Source organism: Poecilia reticulata, chromosome 8 (genome assembly GCF_904066995.2).
Source record: "Poecilia reticulata chromosome 8, P_reticulata-male-v2, whole genome shotgun sequence".
NCBI classification, from domain to species: domain Eukaryota; kingdom Metazoa; phylum Chordata; class Actinopteri; order Cyprinodontiformes; family Poeciliidae; genus Poecilia; species Poecilia reticulata.
Genome location: NC_088837.1, coordinates 19,451,363 through 19,469,775, shown reverse-complemented (window position 1 = coordinate 19,469,775; position 18,413 = coordinate 19,451,363). Strand labels below are relative to the sequence as shown.

The window sequence follows — 18,413 nt, the reverse complement described above, 5'->3', positions numbered from 1 at the left end:
AACCAAATTTCGCTTAGGGCCCCATGAAGGCCTGGGCCGTGATACCCTTACACAGAAACTAAGGAACAAATAAAGGGATAGGTGAGCAATTTGTTAGGACATAATGGGACTGATTTGGCACAGTAATCTGGCAGTATCCTGGCAGATTTGGCAGTAAATATTGTGCTAATTATCAGTAGTGAACCAAAGAAAGCAAGGCAGATGCAAGCCTTTAAAATTGTGACACTTTTTATGGGTCAAATAGACTGAAAAAATTGTAACAGGGGGACCAAACAAATTGTTTATCAAAGGGCCCAAGATTCATGGCAGCGCCCCTGACTACAGGCAAAAGTGTCTGTCAGAAAAAATTAAGTTTGTTTAAATAAAATTGAACCCTCTGTAGAGTTAAAGGTTTTGCTGCAAATAAATGTAATAAATAAATATACACCAACATTGTAGTTGTAGTTGTTTGTAGTTTGTAGTTGTTTTTTTGTCCAACTGAAATAAAGATTGGTAGCCATACTTGGTTAAATCACACAAAATATAGATTATAGTTGATATAAACATTTAAGGTAGAAGTAGTTGTAACATACTGACATGTTCAAAGATGGAAAACATGTTTTTCAGAAAGTTTTGGGAGGTGGACATTGTTTTGTTCTTGGGGACGACTGTTAAATTTATAAAGGACATCTTAACGGTGAAAGCGGAACAGTTTCCATTAGTAAACATATCCCCAACAAGTTTGACTCATGCCTTACATGAGTGAAACTGCAGGTATGTTTTTCATTCATACTTGCTGATATGAATGAAAAACAACTAACAATACTTCCCTCCCACTTACTTGAGAAATATTACTTCCTTGTATGGGCATACAGAAAATAGGGCCTGCCTTGGGTTGAATCTCGATACAATACCCTACATATTATTGAATGCCCTTTCAAATGCAAATTTAATAATATTCTGACTATCAACTCAGTGAAAGGTTCTAAAATTAAACTAAGCACTACAGGCAAAAGTTTGTCTATCAGAAAAAAATTAGTTTCTTTAAATAAAATTGAACCCTCTGTAGAGCTAAAGGTTTCGCCGCAAACGCTTTTTCAAGTAATAAAGCCTTTTCTGAGGACATGTGAGTAGAAATATAAAAAAAAAAAATACACCAACATTATATCACAAAACATCTCTAAAAAAATTTTAACGTTTTACATGACTTGGCCATTTCATAATAACACTTCATCTGAACAACGCACAAGTAGCCACAGGAAGCGTTTAAAAGATTTATTTTCCTCATCACAACATAACAAGTCACTGCAAAAAAGTTTTCAGGGGATCTGGAGACAATTTCCGCCCGTACAAATACGATAGAAAAGGTGAAAACTCATATCAAAGTGGTTTCATCGTAAAAAAGCAAACACCAAGGCACTGATGAACAAGGAAAACGTATAAAAAGCCTTGTGCTGCATGACGTTGCAGCAGTTTCAAAAACAGTCGCAAAAATACAGTACTCTGAACGTATCAAAAGTGAGGTAAGCAGCCCACTGGTTTCCGTGTATGCACCACAACTTCTTTCATAAGTTAAAGCAACTGCTGACTCGCGACACATGGCTTTATAAAACGGATTGTTTTGTGTGTTTTTTTCTGTATTAAAGGAGTCACAGTTACAGTGATATTCCAAACACCCAAAACAGCAATGATTTAAATGTACCCAAGAATCTTCAGTGATCCTAACAGTAACAGTTCCTTAAGGTTTGTGTTTCTTTCAAATGATAAGATGAATATTTTCTAAATGTAAACAAACTCCTAACACAACCAACTGATTAGACACCCTTCGTTAGTCCCTGAAATAGTTAGAAACTTTGGATTCCTGGTTGGACGGGGTGACAAGTTAACTGGGCTTGTTTTAATCTAATGCTTAAACTCCATGTTTAGATTAGTTCATCTATTAATTGTTTAAAAAAAATTCATTATCTTGTCTCAACGTGACCATCTAATATGTCCATACCCACCAGTTTGTTGAAAATTTCCGTCAGGGGGACTACTCACAATAACATATGAATGGAGATGGGCTAGCATACAAACATGATGATGATGATGATAACGAAAAAAAAGAAGGAAAGAAAGAAAGAAAGAAAGGAAAAAAGAAAGAAAGCACTACAACTAAAATAACAGAGAACCCACTCCATCCAGCTGAACTTTTAGTTTTAGGGTAAGAAACATAGTGCAGTGACTTTGTACCAAGTAGAAAAATGAATTATTTAAAGTTCCTTCTTTGTTCAAGTCTGAAATCCTCCCTATCTCTCTGATTTTGCACATCATGCACATCCCTCCTCCTCAGCGGCTTAACGATCACAGGGTACAACAGCGCTTCCAGTCCAGCTCTCAGTTTGTGTGCGAGTTCCTCTAGCTCAACTTTTTTTTGTTTTTTTTAAAACTCTGCCTTGACTTGTTTCCGTTGGCCCTTTGATCATCTTGTTTCTGCTCCCGTTCCTTCAGTCGTAGCTCTTCCCGTCTTTCTCCTCCCTGCTCCTAGAGCGGCTTTCACATCTTGCGCATGACTAAAGCAGTGGTAAGAACACCGGCCAGGAAAACCCCCAACGTCTGCCAAGTGGGAGTGCCGAAGTAGGAACGAATTCCCTCCTGAAAAAGATAAATAAATAAAGTTTTAAACCACAACAATTATTTACACTATATTTTGCTTATTGAATAATTTTTTTGTTTCAAAAGACTCCAAAGTTTGGGGAACTATTCAAATTATTCATACAAGTCTGGACCTATACTCGCAAAGATTCTCCGAGAGATTCGATCTTAGCTTAAAAATTCTTAAGAACTATACCACACCATCAACATTTTGTTACGTTAGAAGATCCATTAATGCCTACAAACTTTTATCGCATAGAGGCAAAATACTAAGAAAAATCTTGGAATTGCATAAATGCTACATATTTTCCTAAAATGACATCACAAGAAGCTACTTTTACTCTTAGGGTTCCTGGTGAGTTTTACACAGTTCTGTTTGTAAACACCATCAGAAGTAATTAATGATTCCTTACCCAGCCGCCTTGCTCTCTTATCCAGTTGATCACGTGATACTGGAGGTAGTCTATTGTCCGGTTAATTATTGTTCTGTTGACATCAGCCATTTTGATTATAAGGCCCTAGAAAATGGATGGAAAAACAAAAATTATTCAGTAATAATCCCAAACAGATGAACAGCAGAGGAGCTTTCACATACTTTTATGACGAGTCGACAGGCGAAGTAAAAGAGCGCAACCACTCGGCCCCAGTTGAATCTACCATCGGAAAAGACTTGTTAGACAACTTTCATGAAGATGTTTTTTGACGGGTTCAGGGCGGAGTCGTTTATCATCCTGGGGAAATCATTATTTTCTGAGTGAATTGTGAGTGAGGGCAAGAGTACAATCTCAAAAAAAGTACAAGTGTTTTTTTTTATTTATCCCGACTCCAATCCTAAATAAAATCCAACATTAAAAAGTAAATTATATTTGGCATCTGCTAGCACCCAGTGTTTGGTGGCCTGTCACATATTGACTTTCTATTAGAGAATAATATAAAAAAAAACATATCTATCAGAACTCAGTGCAAATTAATCACACTTATGAATATTATTACAGCAGTTTTGTTAAAATATGTTAAACATGTGCTAAGGCTGTAATTACAGACCAATGTTACAATTTTTTGTTATTATAACAAAAGTACTTTTTATTAATTATGCTAAGAAAAATAGAATTAGATTCTTCTGTCTGAACACTCTGTACCCAGCATTCATGTTATTATTATTTTTTCTTGAGGAGCTGAAACCGGTTTGATGAGCCTTAGGGTATGTTTTAGTCAGACTGTCCCACACATAACTCAGGCGCGCATTGAAAAAGTTTACATATTTTCTATCAATAAAACCAATTGTGTTCATATATGATGTTGTCTTTAAAATTCTTTTGTCATTAGACACTCAGTAACATGAGTTGCCTGGAGAGACAGAAAATACTTAAGTGTCTTCTAACAAAATAATCTTTACATTCTTCTGCTGCATTTTACCAAAGTAGAAAGAGTTTCAGGTAAAAAACTTCATTATGTTGGGTGTCCAATGTTCATAGTAAAAAAGAATAGTAGCAGACAGAAAACATTGAATACAATCAATACATGAAATGGCAAAATCAAAAAATAAAGTCAAGATGGTTGAGTTGACGACAGTAGCATCTCCACATGGTGGACCTGCTCTAACTGAGCCATCTAGGGCCCGGATTAAAATGGTAATATCAACTTGAAGACAGTAATACAAGCCACCATAATGTGCAACAGTACAAATACAAGTCGTAGTAATCACATCTATTTCCAGTGTAACAGGAGAAAACGAAAAGTCAGATCCGACGTTGACTTACTCCGACTTCCACAATCTGATCAGACGAATTTCCTGAGAAACAAAGGTTAGGATGAGTCACATCATTCAAATGTTGATGCACCAGCGCCAAAGCGAAACCCATGCTAAATTAATCTGGCTGGGCAGTTCTCACACACTTCAGTGTGTCAAAAAGGTGAAAGAGAGTGCTAAATATTTGTTTCTGTTCTAGATTTCAGAGCAGGTATTCACCCTGGAGATGCAGAACGGGCAGGAGATCAGTCAAATTCATTGTATTGTACACCTTTCCAACAAAGTAAAACAAAAAACAAAAAGAACAGACCAAAAGTAAATGATTGTGTGCTGATTACCATGACTTGCTTCTGCACACTGTTTAAGTACAAAAAGATAAGTGGGTATTGAGAAATCTTGTGGTATGGACAGACTTTTAAGGTTGATTACAAAGGCATCTTTAATTTAAATGAATGGAATAAGAAATAATAAAATAAATTAGCCTATAATTTACACATCAGACTAATTACATTGTTAAAAGAGGTCTGGAAACAAGAAACAATATGCAAAATTAAGGGTTGTAGGGTATGACATGTAATCCGGTTTGAAAATAATTATTTACAAAAAGTACAATCACAACTTCAAATCTCATAAAGCCCGCATTACGCTTCTTTGCTATATTAAACCTGCTTATTTCTTCTTAATTTTTTTAAAGAAATGTTTTCATTTGAGTGACTATTGTAAGTGTTACACTTATGGTTTGTGAAGTCTTTAATAAAAAAAAAAGATTCACTCACAAATACAATCATAGGAGTTTTAAATACAGGCTGTTCACAACTTTAATTGTTTCATGTACTTAATTTTATTCACATACACCAAATTCAATTTTACGTAACTTCACTTGAACGTAACTTCCTGCGTTCCGTCGTCTTCCGTCCATCACGCGCATGCTCAGGCCTCTTCGCAACTCGGCTGGCAAGATGGCGGATGCTCAAGTAAGTAGTTGAAGACGGCGTGGTGAATTTAAATCGATTTATAGGCATTTTATTAAAGTTATTTGTCACATAAAATGACATGAATATTAGAGTATTGACCTAAGTTACGGAATAAAGCAATTTCAAGTCAAATCTAATCGTTTCTAGTCGGTATTTGTTGTCGGTCTGCACACCCTCGTGTAATGCTGAATTAGCCGGAATGCTAGCGTTGTTAGCCTAATGATGAGGTTATAGTTAAGAATGTAAAGTTATCTTAAATGTTCTAGCATATCTTGCCAGTTGTATTGCTTCCACTGCTAAATGTGATCTATTTGTCACTAAAGCGGTTAGCTGCGGTAATATTTGCTGAAACAGGAAGTCGATTTGAGCAAACTTAGCTACCATTAGTGGCGGTGTAAAAGAAATGTGGATGGTGGCCGTCACCCAAATTTAAATCTTTTAAATGTGTTTTTTTTATTTTTATTTTGCAGACCGAGAGGGCTTATCAGAAACAGCCCACAATCTTCCAGAACAAGAAGCGTGTTCTGGCTGTTGAGGGTGGCAAGGAGGCTAAAGAGAAGATCCCCCGCTATCACAAGAGTGTCGGGCTTGGCTTCAAAACCCCAAGAGAGGTAACAAACCTCCGAAGCTGGTAAAATCGGACGTATAAGTTTGTTTATAATTTTGCAAGTGATGCTTTTTCTCACGATGGTCTTCCAAACCTTTAGGGTTCTGACGACAATGCCTTTTGGCAACACTGATGCAACATCTGTTGATTTTTTTTTTTCTTGTGGAGTTCCTGAGTGATTATCCCAGTAACAATTTACTTGTTTCCTCTTTCCAGGCTATTGATGGCACTTACATTGACAAGAAATGCCCCTTCACTGGGAATGTCTCTATCCGTGGCCGTATCCTCTCAGGTAAAAATATTATTTCCAGTAAACCTGCACACTTTCCTTTTATGTTAGCTGCTGTAACTTATCCAACAGTTTTTTTCCCAGTAGGATAGCCACGTTTTTTACAACTAAAGAGATTTTTGACGGAGACTGGGACTAATCATTTGCTCTTCTATCAAATCTGTTCATATTTGAAATTTAAAATATACCTGCACATTTTAAAAATGGTTTTGGTTAAAAATGCATTACTCATCTTCAGGTAAATTAAGCATAATTATTTCAGACAACAATTTAAACAAAACTAAAAAAAAACAGCTTAATTGTCTAAGTTAAATAAGAAAACAAAAGCAATGAATGATTCTGGGTGTAGTTTTAGCAGTAGCTTAATAAAGTGATTGCAGCTTAAACGGCAGCTGCAGACTCATTACTTGCATAACTATGTCATAAATTTGAAGTCAAACTTTATTTGACTTCAGACTTTATGGGATTCATTCTACCTTTAAAGCTACAGTTGTAGGATGGAGTTTATGCCCGACTTCACCTTTGTCATTATTCTACAAATGATGCTTTTCTCACGATGGTCTTCCAAGCCCCTATGGGTTCTGACGACAGTGCCTAATGGCAAAACTGATGTTGATTATTGACAAAAGTGAAAGCGGTATTGTCCTCTGAAGTGGGATCTTGACTTAGCTCTACAGTGTTGACACAAAGCTGAAGCTCTGTCTTTGTTCCAAAAGGCGTGGTGACCAAAATGAAGATGCAGAGGACCATCGTTATTAGACGCGACTATCTGCATTACATCCGCAAGTACAACCGCTTTGAGAAAAGGCACAAGAACCTCTCTGTCCATCTGTCACCATGCTTCAGGTAATGCACGTTTTACACTCTCCTCACTTTAACAATGGTGATTATCTAACTATTTAGGTTACATAATCATATATTGTTTCCTACTCGATTTGAGCTATTATTGATTTTAATATTGTTGCATATTGTAAAACTGATGTCTTGGGTATTTCTACAGGCAACATTAACAATAAGTCTACCATGTTTGTTACTAATACTAATCCCGTCCAAAAAATCCACATTAGCTGCAAATGATGCTTTTTCTCACGATGGTCTTCCAAGCTCAAGGAGCTTTGACGACATTGCCTTTGGCAAACGCTGATGCACTTTTACTTTACGGCCTTTAACGCAGTTGATGACTTGTGTTTAAAAATGTTTAAATTAATAATCTTTTAAACTTTTTCCTACAGAGACGTCACAGTTGGAGACATTGTGACTGTTGGAGAGTGCCGACCCCTCAGTAAGACGGTGAGATTCAACGTCCTCAAGGTGACCAAGGCTGCTGGAGCCAAGAAACAGTTCCAGAAGTTTTAGGCAAGACTATAAACATGGCAGCCCACAGACCAGATTGTCTCACTGTCTAATAAAGAAAATCTTGTTTAAAAGCCTTCTTTGTTGCTTTATTTTAGTCCTAGACTTTCCGCTAATAGATTATGGTTTTTGTGTCACTGCCAAAAGGATTAAAATAAATGGATTAACATTTATACATTCATTTTAATGAAGTGTGTTCAAAATCCAAAACATGCTGGATGGTACAGAATCTGTTTTAAATGCAAGACGGCTTATAAATACCTACTGTTCTCGTTAATTTAGATTTAGCTAAGGAATTCAAACTAAACCTGCTAATTGAAGTGCAGTCAACAACCAAGGATTTAAGGTGGCAGTGGGGCCTCGTATACAATATTTACATTTGTTTGGATTTACATTTTAGATTTTGGGTTCCATGAGTAAAAAATTAAAATGTCTTAGTTATTGGATTAAATGCAGAACACAACAGCCTGAAGATGACATACGTTGAATGGTATAATGAAAACGACTTGTTTAAAAAATAGCATGTAAGAACATTGAATCAACCCTGTAGTTCATTAAACAATTACGATTAGATGCAACCCCTTGTGTATATTAAAATAGATAGTTGATCAATTGAGTTTTTGTAGCTGAGATTCACTATTGGGGTCTTGTCAAACAGTGATAACCAATGTTCCTGAAGAGGCTTTATGTATTTCACAAGATTTGCTTCAAACTGCTACAGAATCTGTTTTGACTTGGAGGTCTGTACTCTAGTTTAATCCTTAAGATTTGATTACTGCTAGTGTGTAGTGAGCACATTACACACCTAACTGACTTAGATTAGAGGTTTAAAACTAGCTAAAGTGTAGAAAAAATATTTAGTTTTACAGTTTACCCATTCATGTTTATTTTGGTATGGAGGACCAGTCCTGCCATTTATCCTACTGTAACTTTAGAAAACCACAAAACAATTTTGGTTTAAAAGGGATTTTGTGTGAGTACATATGAAAATTACATAATATAATTTCCTCATAAAATTATATGCTCAAAATAATAAAAGTCCAATTAATTATTAGATTTAGAGCAGCCTAAGTTTAACAAACTCCATGCAAGGTAAAATAATTGGTGGAAAGCTCCAGGACTTAAAGTGGATAAAATTCCTAACCTCAATATGAACATCATGCACTTATGTTCACTGCAGCGCCTCTTACTGGTTCAATTATTTTTTATTCCTATATCTGCAAAAATTACCAGCAGAGGGCGTCATTGTTAAAGCAAAGTTTCAATCTTTTGCTTTTAAACTCGAGGGTTTTTACAATCAATGTCAATCTTGATTTATTGTTTTAAGATAAACAAAACGTTCTTTTTTACTTTGAGTATTACCAGTATATATATATTGTCATAAATATATGTTTTTAAATCTCAGATACAGTGAGGACAGCTCACTTTCCATGAGATTCACAATTCAGACTTTCTACAAAGTCAAGTTGATATGCTTGTTTAGTGTATTTGAAACATGGCCCTCCACCTTTTATGTACGCTGCAAAAATGTAATGTAACTGATAATGGGAGTTAAATTTTTGTAATCTGTTATATTTATTTACCTCAACCTATTTAATGATCATCTTATGAATCCGACAATGCTATGTCTAAAATATGGCCTGCTTTCTTTGTGGAGTTTTATGCTTGTAACTCTCAGTAGCATCTGAGATCCAGCTAAACATGCAAATGAACAGAGTGTATTCACGGCTGTCTGCATCAACTGATTCATTTGCATTTGTCCTTATTTTTTTGCTTGAGAAGAGATCTTTTTTTTTCTGCGTGGGAATCAGTCAGACCCCCACCTCCACCCACCACCGTCTGTCTGTAGCGTACCATAACATCTATTAATATATTGATGCAGTGCATGTTTTATCCTAATCTTCCAGTGAATGTAGACCATATGGAGATTATGTGAGCAGGAGAAAGTGACTAATGTGAGCCCAGTAGTCTGAGTAGGTCCGTCTCTTAATGATTAGCAGAGTGAACAGCTGTTCTCTTGATATGTACAGCAAATATTTCTTCTCAACTACAACTTTTACTTGTTTTTGTTTAACTTATGTGACCCTCCACACATGCTGCAGTGTTTACCCCAACAGCAGAGTCACAGTGTTAAACCACAAATGTCCTGTCTTGTACTGGGGGCTTTCCCAGCTCCGACTCCTTACGTTGAATACACTGCAAGATGGTGGGAGGGCTTCTTCACTATGTTTTCTGAATAACAGCGCTTCTCAGAATCAGACACCCCGCGGGGCCCGACGCCCCAGTAGGCCCACCGCATGAGTCTAGCTATGCTCCAATTTACTGTTTGTTAAATGCCAGAGCTTTGATTCTTTGAAAAAGCCTGAGCAACAAAAATAAGCTCCCACTATGTGTCAAGTTTTGATGGATAATTGCTTTTACTGATGCCAGATTGTATTGCTGGTTATGTCAGCTGATCCATGTGTGCCTTCATGGTAATTAGAAACCCAATAAGTTCTACCTTGCTTCTAATGGACCAAATTTAGAGACCATTTTTCAAGTTATGAACGATGCATTCTTCTTTGAATATTGTAATGTGGTGAAGCTGATTGAAATGTCATGGGTTTTCCATGGATTGATTTGGACTGTGGAATAGCCCTCACAATCCGTCCAATGTATTGAGCAAGTTGTCCTTAAGCCCCTTTTGTAACCTATTTGGTGGAATAATTAGGGTCATTGTCCATTTGGAAGACCCATTTGCGAGCTTTAACCTCCTGGCTAACGTTTTTAGATGTTGCCTCTAAAAAACACAATACCATCAACAAAAGGTGAGCGTCAGGGTTAGAGATTCAAATTTATTGCACTGTCCATCTGACACCTGAATCAGGTTGTCTTTAATGAAAAAAAAAGATGAAAAGAAAAAAAATCCCTAATTTTATTCCATGCACTACTGTGGATGAAAACATTCCCTAAAGGTGTTCAAATCAAATACTCTACTGTTGCTTTGATCAGTAATATAAGGCATTTATTTTAAATTTACTTCTTCAATGAACATCATTGTTGCATCCCTCTATAATTTCTCAACCCTTTTTCAGCTGAACATCTCATCCATCGGTCTCCCTTCTCTCTTTGAAAAAGTTTCTCTTAACATTCCTTCAGCTTGCCAACATGTTTATCCAATGTCACAGTCGTACATACTTGTGTATCCAGTGGCACTAGTGTTAGTTCAGAGGCTCAAGCCAAATGAAGTATCCAAACAGGGACCTTCTGGTTTCCCAGCAGGAGGTTTGGACTGGAGGGATGTCGTTCGCCCCCCACTGATGAACCCTTGTTTTTGGTGGTTTGGAAGCTGTCAGCAGTATTCAGACTGATTTTTCCAGCAGAAGACCTGATAGACTGAACAAATGGAGCACAGGTTTGTCGGCATGAGTTTGGGTTGTATATGATACGGCTCTTCACCCCGCGCTCTTGTCTTCAAACAGAAAACCAGCTCTCAGACGCCTCTGCATGAAGATACACAGACAAATATGTTGGTCATTACGTTAACAAGATTTACCACAAAAACTCCAGAATTAATTTGATTATATTCATTTAGTGAAAAAAATCCATCAAATAATAGGAGCCTGCCAAAAATACTAATGCATTTAAAATATAGAACTTTTTTAAATTTATATTTTACTCTTCTAGGCTGATCAGACTTTTTAGTAACTTCACTTAATTAATATTAATTTTCATGAAATCCTGTTATCCTCTTAGCCACATGATAATAAACCACATTTTACTTTCTTCCACTAAGCAGAACGTTAGATACTATTTACACGGTTGCTAGATATTTGGGAGAAAACTGAGTTTTCTGTGCTACCATCACAAATTTGAAAATGTAAACTTAACTAAACTGGAGTCATGTGCTTCGGCACTGAGATTACATTTTTCTGCAACATTCCAGGTTTTATGGAGGAACACTTCAATCTTATTCAAAAACATTATGGCCTGTTTCTTTCAGGTATTGGGAACTTTGTTAGTTGAGTACCAGTCAATTTGATAAACCAGAAGGATTTAAATAATAATAATAACTAATAGAGAACTGAAAATGGCCCATTATCAAGTTTTTCAGGATGCTTCTCTGTATAATTGTGACATCTTTATTTGCTCAATTATTGCAGAATGTCATACTTTTTGGGCTTTCATAACTTTTTTCCTCCTCCAATATCCTCTTCTCTTTTTTTCCCTACTTTTTCTACTGTAGCTGTACGAGTGGGACAGCAGCGGGATTGAACTTACATTTCCTGAGGCAACAGGAAAAAAAACATGGAAGAGAAGAGGATATTGGAATTCAGTTATTTTCTATAACTGAATTCCACTTTTCAGCCTATTGTGTAAATTACTGGCCATTAAAATATTTCGTCTAATGTTCTGTGACATGTTAAAAACATGACTTCCATGTTTTTTTTCCTGTTGCCTCAGGAAATGTAAGTTCAATCCCGCTGCTGTCCCACTCGTACAGTTACAGTTCTTTCCCTCTACACTATAATATGAAACTATTAACCACTTCACAGTCCGGCAGTTTATTGCTGGGGTGCACAACAGAAACACTGTTGGCTCTACCAAAGGTCAGCCCAGAGTTACCAGGCACATCTGCACATGTCATCATCCTTTCAGTTCCGCACAAAGACCGGCAATGTTCTTGAGCCAGACATAGACAAGTGTCCAGCAGCATCATCCGTAAAAAAGACACTTGGGGCGGCACGATGTTATGTTGCACAAATATAATCCTAACTATGTGTAGCAAACTATCCTTAGCCTGATCAAGTATGGCTCAGGAATGTCTCCCAGTCATTTGAAGTGAGTGAAAGTAGAAAAAAAAATGAATAATGAGCATGTCAAGATCTATTACTTTAAGGTTAGAGGTTATGGTCACAGTGATTAGTGTCTCATGTGTTCGACAAAACCGTGAGCTTCTTAACTGATTTGAAGTGTTTGAACAGATGTGGCGATTTGCAGACTTATCGAGACTGCAAACATTCCTTTGTCTCTTTAAACTCATCTGCAGTTGTACAACTGTGATTATGAAACTGCTGCCTGTTTATTTACGTTCGCGTGAACATTTCTCAAAGGGTCAAATGTTATCACTCCCTGTTCAAGTCTATTCATTACAAAACCTTGATTGATTGATGCTCACCTGGTTTGCATGGTAAGACGAGAGCCATGCAACCCGAGTTTGCGCCATAATTCCTAATTCAATGTGCTCGTGTTCAGCCACGTTCATGCCTGTCTGTCAGGCAGACCGCGTGTCTGGCATGTGTGAGTGCAGCAGGCATCTCCAATTTTACAGCACTCTGTCAGATCAAAGCGGAGGCCAGTGCTGGCGGATCACAGGACGTGGCGTTGTGCACAGCAGCGCTCTTGGGTCATGTGTGAACGATCCACAACGGCTGTCATTAAAGCATCCCTGCAGTGTGCTCCTGCTGAGTGATGGACCACATGAGAGTGTTGAACTGTAGGCAAAAGGAGAATCTGGACTACCGATCTAGTCAGTGTTATTTTCAGATGATGCCAAGTGACTTGCAGTGCTGGGCAGAATTTAACATGCGCGCAGCATGGCTATTATAATTGAAATCTGTTGGGTTTTAATGATGCATTTTAATTAGTTTTAAAAATACAACAATTGGGCGCACATGTTTAATTTTAATTCATATTTTTTTCCTAATGCACACAAACTCAGTATTATATATACCACTTCCTAATATTTGTATTAGTGTCTGTTTGCACATGGCAGTAGAATCGCACACTCTCTGTTGCTATCGATGAGGTGCTCACATAAATCTGGCAACTGTTCTTATCATAAACCTTAGGTCTATTTTAAACTGGTTGGAGTCCTGGATTGAACCCAGCTTTTAAGCATAGTGAATACATTTTTAAATGTTTCTAGGTCATTGTTTGCCAATATTCTAAGCCTAATTGGACTTTTTTCAGACAAGTGGAATGTCTGACCATAAAACCTTTTCTCTAGAGATATTCCATTTGTCTTCATTTGAGATTTGAGAAGCCAATTTTCTCCGGTTGTCGCCCTCTTTTTTAACTTTGATGGTAAACCCACTTTCACTGTGGTCAGAATCTTCCAGTTAAAAGACTTGAGTCTTGACCATTCCTTGGCTGTTCCCAATCAACCTGACCAAGTTCCTCTTATTTGAAGTGAACTTTGTCACAGTGAGGCTTTAGAACTGGACATTTCTTCTTAACACAAATCAAAACTAGTTTTGGAGTGGATAGGGCAAGCTAACCAGAAACTTCATGCCCAAAAATGAAATGTTTGTTTGTTCACATTAGAATTTAGGTTTAACAAAAACAGCTAAGGTATTGTACATCCTCTAACAGTATATATATATATATATATATATATATATATATATATATATTTTTTTTTTTTTAATTTCTCCTATTCCTTGGATCCGTGTTGCAGAGTGTGATAAAAGAGCTGTAAAGTGTAAAGACACTTGTCTGCATAAAAGGTAACAGGAGCAACTCAAAGCTACGCCTCACAGCAATAGTTTGTGCTGCTTCTGAGTGGTCTTTTCTCTGCAGCAAGAGGAATTCACCCTGGCAGATGGTAAGGCCTGGGCCCCAGAGGCCCTCAGGCAACGCTACACCCTGGGACCCGGACACCTAATCGTGCCCCGTCGAGCCTCTCACCTGCTGCTTCACTGCTCACAATGTTATCTCATCTTCCTGACCTATTGTGGCTCCCGTCGGTGATAATGACGGTTGAGAGACCCACGCAGCGTCATGGCAGTGGTTTGGTCTCCCTGGAGAGAATTGGAATCATGGGAAACCTCGGAGTAATTGATCTCTCTATCCTGCCTCCTCTGGTGGATCTTGTTTCTTATCTCGATCCAGCAGTGAGACATCTGACTTTAAAGCACAGATTGAAGTGATTTTTCTGTCACAAATTAAACAGAGATTCTCACTTTGTTTCGTTCATGTGGCTGTTTGTAGCAACTTAATGAGTTTTTTTTTTTTTCCAAGCGCCTAATCTGTCTATACATTTGAAGTACTTGTTTGAGTTGCTCTTACTTTATCACAATTTTCCACAGATATTGTTTTCCACAATGGAAAATACATAATTGTTCATATATCATAAATATGCTAGCTTGGAGAACCACAGTAAGTAGTATTCTGACAAGCAACTACTTAACCGCACCACATTGTTGTCGAGATCCTTCTTGTTGTTGTTCCTTTGTCTGCTGTTTTAATTTTCTCTCAGTCTTTTTTCCGTGAGAATCCAGCATCCAGTTTGACCTCGGTTCCCACATATAGTCAGATATTGTGACAGTGGCCCAGTTTTCACAGAGGTCCTCTCAGATTAATTAAAACTTTATAGCTTCATCTTCAATGTGTAACTCTTTATTATAAAGACAATGTGGATGAGAAAGGTCAGAGGCAGCAATTAGGATTTTGGTAACTTGATGCTGCTCTGATTTTTGGCAAAAGCTGTTCCACTTACAACCAAAATATTTCAACAATTTTTCTTTTTTGGGTTTAGAGGGAGGGAGTTCATTTCTGTAGTGATTATAGACAATCCAAACAATTCAAAGACATATATTAAATAGTAATTGGTAAATTTATTAACTCAGCTCTTTTGATGGAAGCATAATGTTTTACCCCCCAATGGATCTTACAAAAAAAAAAAAAAGAAAAAAAAGAAAACTGATTGGGATTGCTAAAAACATGTGACAAAGAGTCTGAGGTGCTCACCCAGTTTCCATCTCCCCAGACACCAATATAATAGGATCTAGTGTCACTGTGGGAAGCAAACCCCGTCCACAAAGACCCCACCCCACAAACCACAAGGTATTTCAGCAACACTGTGCTGTCATGAATAGCAAAGCATTGCCAGTTTTCCACCCTGAACAAAACCCAGAGCCCACTAGTACCTCCCGAGAAGGAACATTTCTAAAAACAATGGCTGAAATAAAAAAATTTATTATTAATTATTTGTTTTACAAAACAACAGCTACAGTTTTGTGCAAAATGGGTGAAACACTGACTGGCTAAAATGTGTAGGTTCAGAATTATAAAAGAAAAATAGTAATGCTTATTGTGTTTCTGTGAGTGGAACATGTAAAAAAAATGATTGCAAAATTGAAAAGCAAAGTGCAAGTGTTACAGTGCTACACATTAAAACCTTTTTATTAAATATGGTAAATATTGATCAAATGAAGCAATCAAAAGAGCAATAAATCATAAGGATGCATAGATTACATTTTATACTCATGTAGCGTTGGTACACAAGGATGTCTGCAAGATTTATTTTTATTTTTGTACAGGACAAAGAGAATGAAGTGCATGGAATTTTACTATCATTTGTACCAATGCCTGTTTTCTGTATAAATATATATATGAATATATTCCTTTAAACTATAATTGTGAAGGGTAAGATACTCTTCAGTTACATTTGATTTACATTTTTTAATCAGAATAGTTAAATTAGCCATTAAGGTTGGCTACTGCATTTATATTATTTTCTTTTGTGGATTTTACCCACAATATAAAATTATAGGTTGACTGTTTCTAGATTTTTTAGTGTGAGATTTCAGTGTATGATGTGCAGCATTAGAAAGATGTGTTTAAAAATATAATAACATTATATAATAACATTTCCACTCAAAACCATGTGAGAGCACTTCCATATTGTCTGAGCTCTGACCCTGATAAACTTCTTTAAAGTTAACAACAGGACCCCCTCCCAGTGAAACTAAAGGGAAAGGGGGTGATACAAATGATAACCCTGTGCCATTGTGTGCAGGCATGCCTGCCAGAGTATCTCTGCTTCACTTTGTAAAACATTTTCAAGATAACAACCAATTCCAAGCAATCCACAAAAAGAAAAAAAAAAGCTACATTTTTCTCCCACTTAAGCAAACAGTAAACCTCCTTATCCTAAGACAGAATGTGGCTTTAAGACCACCAAAATTCAAAGAAAGGAAGCTGATGTTTTGTTAAGCCTCTAGGGACAATATGGCATTTTGTAACTTGTAAAAATATTTTGGAAAGTGTGCTGATGAATGTTATGGATGTGTTTTCAAGTGTAATGGACGACATTACATATCAGAACATTACATTAGCACATTTCTGTTGCTGTTTTTTTTATTGATTTATGATGAGTCAGTTTGTGAAATGGAGCCTTCTACTTTATAGTTGCATCTAAAACAAAACTGTTTTAAGGGGAAATTTTTGTGCTACACCTAACCAACAGATAATTTACTGAAAATATATATATATATATATATTTTTTTTTTTAAGGGAAATCATTCTCATTTTCACAAATAGGCCCTCCATTTGAATCTTTTATAATTTCTATTAAAACCTCTTACATTCCAAATCTAAACCTCTCACATAGCTAACTGTGCCCATTGTATTCCCCTTTAGAAACACAGCATGCTAAGCGAAAATAGAGGGATAGCTATGCTAGTATTGGCTAACCGATTAGCATCACGTGCTAACAATAGAGTTTTGCTGATATAACATTCAGGACTAAAGAAGTATGTTACAGCCACTAGAACAGGGGTGTCAAACTCCAGGTCTCAAGGGCTACTTAGATGTTCCACTGGTCCAAAACACTTATTTGCTTCCCAGTGCAGTCATGTTCTCCAGAGTCCTGCTATCCTTATTTGATTCAGCTGTGTAGCATCAGAGACACATCTTAAAGTGACAGGACAGTGGTCAAATTTTACTGCTCTTGTAGAATATGTATTGGCCTAATATTGGCCTTTGTGGTGTCTAAGAGTCCTTTCAGTTTGCCACAGCAATTATTACAAAATTTGCTAATTTTGCCTTTTATTTTCTAAAAGATGAAGAATGATCACATCTTGCCATATTATGCATCAAAACCATAGATTTTCACTTTCAAGTTTAAGTTCCAGCTTAAAAAACAGGAAGGAGATTGTTTTCCTCTACTCAGTTTAAAGTCATTATGTCAGGTCTATCAGGATTTTCTTCATTATCAAATGTGTCTTTGTATATTATTGATTGAGAAAATATCTTACAGTCATAGTGCTGTGCAGATGGTTTTGATTTGTGCTGCTGTAAATGTAATGGGAATGTATACAATGCTTGCTGAAGTATAACCAGTCATGGTCAAGTTGAACAGTCCAGACGATGATTACATTGCTGCAATGGCCCCAACAAAAACAGTGATCTTTTGAGCAGAAGAGTAAACTTCCTCTGCTTGCACTGATGCACACGCTTCCTAAGGGGATTGAGTGATCCAACAGGCTCTACCCAATTTTTCCATTCAAGATGGAAGTATTTGACTTGGTACAGACAAATGCATTAGTACAGAAAATGTATTCCACATGTTAAAAAGGATTAAGATTGCACTCAAATTCATGAAAAATCTTGGTTAGTTTTGGACTACAATTAACGTTGCGCGTTCATTTTTCCCCAGTAATGTGATTTCTAAAAGCTTCCATGTCTCCTCTGCTTTCAGATCAGTCAAATACACTCTCAAAGCAAACTGAATGTTATGAGTATCTTTTAATCTATCTGTTTTACTTAATTGAGCCAGACTCCCAGAGCATCCTGCCTTAAAATGATTTCCCTTCCTTGAGATGATCACAGATGTTTTCTGAGAACCGAGGCGCTTCCTTTCATGCTACGCAGAAGTGGATAAAACAAGCTGTTTTCTCTAATTTAGCGTAGTCCACGGTTTATTTTTGATTTCCTGCTCCGCAACTGGAGATTAAAATCTCTGCTGGCAGCAGCCCAACTGCAACAGAGCCTTGACCACAAGGGTCACTAACCTTAGCACTAAAGAGAAACATGAAGGCTATATTTGAGAGTATAGTTGGA

At 36.9% G+C, this 18,413-nt stretch overlaps 1 protein-coding gene and 3 non-coding genes across 4 annotated transcripts; all 4 read left to right on the top strand.

Moving 5' to 3' along the window:
- The first annotated feature begins 5,203 nt into the window (after nt 1–5,203).
- On the top strand, nt 5,204–7,663 carry rps11 (ribosomal protein S11). The gene is made up of 5 exons (XM_008403423.3): nt 5,204–5,337; nt 5,808–5,948; nt 6,161–6,236; nt 6,950–7,079; nt 7,466–7,663. The coding sequence occupies exons 1-5, from the start codon at nt 5,290–5,292 to the stop codon at nt 7,587–7,589; spliced, it is 519 nt and encodes a 172-aa protein (XP_008401645.1). The 5' UTR covers nt 5,204–5,289; the 3' UTR covers nt 7,590–7,663.
- On the top strand, nt 6,002–6,086 carry LOC145552709 (small nucleolar RNA SNORD35). The gene has a single exon (XR_014088840.1). It is a non-coding gene; the product is annotated as a small nucleolar RNA SNORD35 (small nucleolar RNA).
- LOC145552710 (small nucleolar RNA SNORD35) lies at nt 6,768–6,852 on the top strand. Its single transcript, XR_014088841.1, has one exon. It is a non-coding gene; the product is annotated as a small nucleolar RNA SNORD35 (small nucleolar RNA).
- On the top strand, nt 7,302–7,386 carry LOC145552696 (small nucleolar RNA SNORD35). Its single transcript, XR_014088827.1, has one exon. It is a non-coding gene; the product is annotated as a small nucleolar RNA SNORD35 (small nucleolar RNA).
- Nucleotides 7,664–18,413: the final 10,750 nt, after the last annotated feature.

What these genes read in the sequence shown, in the direction of transcription:
- rps11 (XM_008403423.3), top strand. Translation starts at nt 5,290, where the DNA reads ATGCTCAGGCCTCTTCGCAACTCGGCTGGCAAGATGGCGGATGCTCAA. An exon ending in GCTTCAAAACCCCAAGAGAG is followed by an intron (nt 5,949 to 6,160) that starts GTAACAAACCTC and finishes TCCTCTTTCCAG; the next exon opens with GCTATTGATGGCACTTACAT. An exon ending in CCGTGGCCGTATCCTCTCAG is followed by an intron (nt 6,237 to 6,949) that starts GTAAAAATATTA and finishes TTGTTCCAAAAG; the next exon opens with GCGTGGTGACCAAAATGAAG.